The sequence below is a fragment of the Engraulis encrasicolus genome, chromosome 1 (assembly GCF_034702125.1).
Source record: "Engraulis encrasicolus isolate BLACKSEA-1 chromosome 1, IST_EnEncr_1.0, whole genome shotgun sequence".
Classification (NCBI taxonomy): domain Eukaryota; kingdom Metazoa; phylum Chordata; class Actinopteri; order Clupeiformes; family Engraulidae; genus Engraulis; species Engraulis encrasicolus.
The window spans coordinates 27,430,032-27,435,157 of record NC_085857.1 but is presented as its reverse complement, the minus strand read 5'-3'; the positions used below and the strand labels follow the sequence as shown (position 1 = coordinate 27,435,157).

The 5,126-nt window shown below is 49.1% G+C and overlaps 1 protein-coding gene across 1 annotated transcript in view; it reads left to right on the top strand.

The window, feature by feature from the left end:
- The window catches only part of prokr1a (prokineticin receptor 1a), an 80,040-nt gene extending 75,230 nt beyond the window's left edge, over nt 1-4,810 (top strand). The window contains exons 3-6 of the mRNA XM_063208440.1: nt 1,988-2,199; nt 3,371-3,500; nt 4,147-4,523; nt 4,623-4,810. Of these exons, the coding sequence (XP_063064510.1) occupies nt 1,988-2,199; nt 3,371-3,500; nt 4,147-4,523; nt 4,623-4,810 (907 nt within the window). The remainder of the gene's footprint in view (nt 1-1,987; nt 2,200-3,370; nt 3,501-4,146; nt 4,524-4,622) is intronic.
- Nucleotides 4,811-5,126: the final 316 nt, after the last annotated feature.

Below are 5,126 nucleotides of genomic sequence, written 5' to 3'. Positions count from 1 at the left end.
TTTTATGTGCAGCAGAGGCTGAGATATCAAGGTTTATATAGGCTAAGGCCAACTCTCCCAACAAGGGCTTAGGCATTCAGCAGGCGTTTTTTGCAGGTGCCTTAGGCATCAATGGGTGAGTTCAGAGGGGTGTGTGCGTGCGTGCGTCTGTGTGTCATTTAGTTCAGAGGGGTATGACGTACAGCCCCAGTGATGATGTCTGCTCGGGTGCCAAAAGGCTTGGTGTTTGGGGACGAGGATTAGACGTGTCCTACTTATTGATGTTCTGCCGACTCAACACCGAGGTGTGTGTGTGTGTGTGTGTGTGTGTGTGTGTGTGTGTGTGTGTGTGTGTGTGTGTGTGTGTGTGTGTGTGTGTGTGTGTGTGTGTGTGTGTGTGTGCGGGGGTGAGGGGGGTTGTTGGACCATTTTCATCTGGTGCCTCATAAGGCAGCATCCTTATTTTTCTGATCTGAAGTGTGTGTGTGTGTGTGTGTGTGTGTGTGTGTGTGTGTGTGTGTGTGTGTGTGTGTGTGTGTGTGTGTGTGTGTGTGTGTGTGTGTGTGTGTCTGTGTGTGTGTGTGTGTGTGTGTGTGTGTGTGTGTGTGTGTGTCTGAGTGAGTACTCCAGCAATCCAACAAGCTTTCTCAGCTTTCGGAGAAAATTAAACCTGGTAAAATGTTCTCCTCTCCAGCATACATATGTCTTTCTCTCTCACACCTCTCAAATCTTGTTCTTGAATCTGTCTCTTTTCAACCCCCCCCCCCCCTCTCTCTCTCAGGTACATGACCATAATCCAGTGTTTCCCAACCTTTTTTGTCTTGTGTACCCCCTAAGCTTTTTCGCTGTGCCATGAGTACCCCCTAAGTCACATTCTATATCGCTTTCTCTATTCCAATGTAACTAAGCTCCATACATTTGTTAAAATTGCATCTTTCCAAGTACCCTCTGCAGTGTGCTCGCGTACCCCTAGTGGTACACGTACCCCTGGTTGGGAAACACTGCCATAATCCACCCTTTTCAACCTCATACAAAGCATCAAAGAGCCTAGTGCCTGTAGCCAGGCCGTGCCCTCCTTGTGACGCAACAGCTTCAGCGTTGCTACCAGTCAGGTCAAGAGCAATGCAAGTACTTTCTGAGTTCCCGCAAATTCGGGACCTCCTCCCACTTAATTGAGAAGCAAACAATCGTTAGCAAACCATTTGGGAAATGCCGTTTGGGAAATGTTAATTGTTATGCTATTGTTCAGACCAAGTCTCGAAGAGATTTGAAAGTCGATGATAATCAGGCTAAGTGCCTGATCCTTTGTAATTCTGTTGCTCTCTCTCTCTCTAGCTGTTTGATTGATATGAAATGAGTTGATAATCATTCGATGAAGTGTTGAATCACTTCTACTTGATTCCTTTTAACGCTTTCGGTAACACTTTCTATGAAGCCCATATCTATAGCGCATTATGAGCACATTTATAACAATTTATAATGCGCATCATAATTAATCATAGTGCATTATGACAGTTATGATGTATTATAAGCCCCTTCACTGCCTGTAGTTTATAACCAGTCACTCAAACACACTAAGATTCATAATGCATTATAAGCTAGATTCATAGTCATTCATGACTGTTGATATACTCCATCATGAAGCGCTATGAGTGTAGTCATGATGCACTATGATCATAATGTGCATTATAAGTTGTTATTTATGTGCTCCTAAAGCGCCATAGATATGGGCTTCATAGAAAGTGTTACCACGCTTTCTCTCTCTCTCTCCCTCGCCCTCTGTCCTTCTTTCCTTCACCCAGGTATATGGCTGTTGTCCACCCTCTGTGCCTCATCTCTCTCTTGATCAAATATAGTGTAGTGTTTAACATTCTCTCTCTCTCTCTCTCTCTCTCTCTCCTTCCCCAGGTACATGGCTATCGTCCACCCTCTGTGCCCGCCTCATCTCTCTCTTTATCAAATCTAGTGTAGTGTTTAACATTCTCTCTCTCTCTCTCTCCTTCCCCAGGTACATGGCTATCGTCCACCCTCTGCGCCCGCGTATGAAGCACCAGACGGCGTACTGCCTCATCCTGGGCGTCTGGGTGGTGCCCGTCCTCATCTCCATCCCCGCCGCCTACTTCGCCTCGGAGACCAAGTACCCCACCCACGGCAACGGTGGCCATAGCAACAGCGACTACCACGCCAGCATCAGCACCAGTAGCATCAGCCTCAGCACCGGTGGGACAGGTTTACTTGCTCCTATCAGTAGGCCTACTTTGTGATTCTTTTTTTAAAGTATTTTTTGGGGCTTTTGACCTTCATTATTACAGGACAGAATGTCAGGAAATGATTGGGAGAGAGAGGGGGCAGGGTCGGGAAATGACCCCGGACGGACTCGAACTGGGGTCCCCGTGGGCAAAGTAAGCCCAAATGTGGGGGGGTTTAGCACGCTGTGCCACAGCTCCCCTGTATTTTGTGATTCTAAGGCAAATACACTATTCATATACCGGTAGCATATGGTGCCAATCTTGTTGTATTAAACCAGGGGCGAGAACATTCTGTATGTCTCGAGGGCCGTGTCATCAGGCCCCCCAACATAATTTTGATGTCATGCACTTTCACATGAAATATGACTTTTGTAAAGACATGTTTAGAAATTACATTTGCAATGCAATTCAGTTATTTTATCAGTGAAGGTGGGGTCTGTTGTAAAGGTAGCCGCCCTCAATATGATACCATGGATACTAACCTGCACTACATTTCATAGGTCATCCACTATTTTTCTGCTCTATATCTGCTCTCTATCTGTTCTACATTACTTGTATACTGCTGTACTCTGTACTGACCTCTCACTGTACTTGCTTAAGAGTGTACCGTCACACCGGTGTGACAGGAATGTTCGGGCAGTGAAAGTTCTATAGAATTCTGGGCGTCATTCAATACAATATGGAATTGTAGAATCTTGCATTGTTATAGAACGCATTCTTTTTATAGAATGCTCAAAAACCCACCCTCTTATAGCGCATTCAGGCCGACTGAGAACCGTGCCGGTGCCCGTTCCCGCACCTAATTGCGAACCGGCCGTCGTGTTCACACCACAGATTTTAGCGTTCGCGAACCGGAAAGTTGGTTCGCAATGCGAACCATAAAATACTAGGTTTTTCTCGCGAACCGTGACGACAGCATGGCCGTGAGCAGGTTCATCCGGGTAACACAGTCACGTGTGGGAAAAGATCAGAGCCAGGTATGAACACGGGCGGTTCACAGATAAGCACTTTAGTGCCGAACGTAACCGGTGCGGGCACCAACACGAGCTCCGTTCTGGTCGGCCTGAAAGCCCTATTAAAGGTTAAATGTCGTCCTTGTAGGTCTCGTCTGCTAAATGTGATGTAATGCTTCTATTCCACAGGCTTCAGTGATGGAGGAGCTGGAGGCGGTGGCGGTGTTACCGGCGGTTACGGCGGTACCCGTAACCACAAGACCTTCTGTGCCCAGATCTGGCCCGTGGACCGTCAGGCGATCTACCGCTCCTACTTCCTGTGAGTGATGCCTTACGCTTATGTTGACGGATTATCATCGACTGTCAGATCTCGTACTGAGATGTTGGTCTGACCAAGAAGAAAACGAATAACGTTTCCCAAACGACCCGGTTAACCAGCCTCCCTGAGTTTGCGAATGGTCGAGGCCAGAAAAGGCTCTGCCGAAGTTTAAACGAAACACTTCCTTAGTCCCAGTAGAACGTCTCTGCTTAAACCATGTCGCTGCCTTGAACATACCTCCCAGGGTCGTTGGAGCTGCACAAAGTTGATAGCTTCCTAAAAAAGTGGGTGGAGTTCCCGAATTCTCCGGAGCTCAGAAACAATATTTGTATTGTATTGCTCCAAAGAAGGCACTTTGGCCAAAAGTGGAATTTCTACACACACTTATGCAATCCCCTCTAGATGATTAGCTCCTCAACATAATAACTCTTAAGTAATAACTTTTAGATATTTCTTTGGTCTTTTAGACTTTATTCATGATAGCACAGTGCAGATGGTGACAGGAAATGAGTTGGTAGAGAGAGATGGGGAAGGGTTTGGCAAAGGACCCAGGCCGTGAATCGAACCCGGACGCATCGCAAACGAGTGCCCCAGCATATGCGCCACGGTAGGGCCAACATGGTAACTCTTGACTTCTTTTCCGTAGGCTGGTGTTCGCCGCCGAGTTCCTGGGTCCCGTGGCCGTGATGTTCGCGTGCTACGTGCGCGTCTCGCGGGAGCTCTGGTTCAAAGGCATGCCGGGCTTCCCCACGGAGCAGCTCCGGAGACGGCTGCGACGACGACGGCGAACCGTGCTTGTCCTGATGGCGGTCCTGGTGGCGTACGTGCTCTGCTGGGCGCCCTACTACGGCTTCGCGCTGCTGCGGGACTTCTACCCGACGCTCATCTCCCGGGGACGCCACTCGCTGGTCGTGTTCTACGTGGTGGAGTGCATCGCCATGAGCAACGGGGTCATCAACACGCTGTGCTTCGTGAGCGTGAGGAGGGCCAGGTGTCCCTGGGGGAGGAGAAGAAGGACGCTGGGCAGCGGAGGGGGAGGAGGACGAGATGGGGGAGAGGGGAGGTGGTGGTGGGGTTGGGGGTGGTTCCCGTGCGGAAGTCAGGGAGGTGGGGGCGGGGTAGGTGGTAGTGGAGCCGGGGGCGCCAGGGGGTCCCGGGGGACCACCAACTGGACCATGGTGACGGGTAAGGAAGGGAACGATATCACCATGGGGAAGGTGGTGATGGTGGACGAGGATGGGGATGGGGACGATGATGATGGGGACATGGACCCCGGTACCGAGACTGCGGATGCAACGGAGATGAGGTGAGGTGAGAGGAGACTGAAGACGTGAAAGACTTTAAGAATATAAGATTTGAAACAAAGAAAAACAAAAAAAACACGTGCATCCGTCTCAAAAAAATGTTTGGGTGCAGGACTACTAGCAAAGTCACATGAAAACTGAAAATAAAGTCTGCACACCAAGCTCCCATTTCTCTTACAGAAGTTTAACATAGTGACGTTTGGGAGCAGCATGCTATTAATGATCTATAGCGATGGGGGGCGATGGTGATGCTGAACAAGGACCCTGGGACCAGGGGCGCTGCCAGAAATGTTGGGCCCCATGAAAGATTCGAATTTCGGGC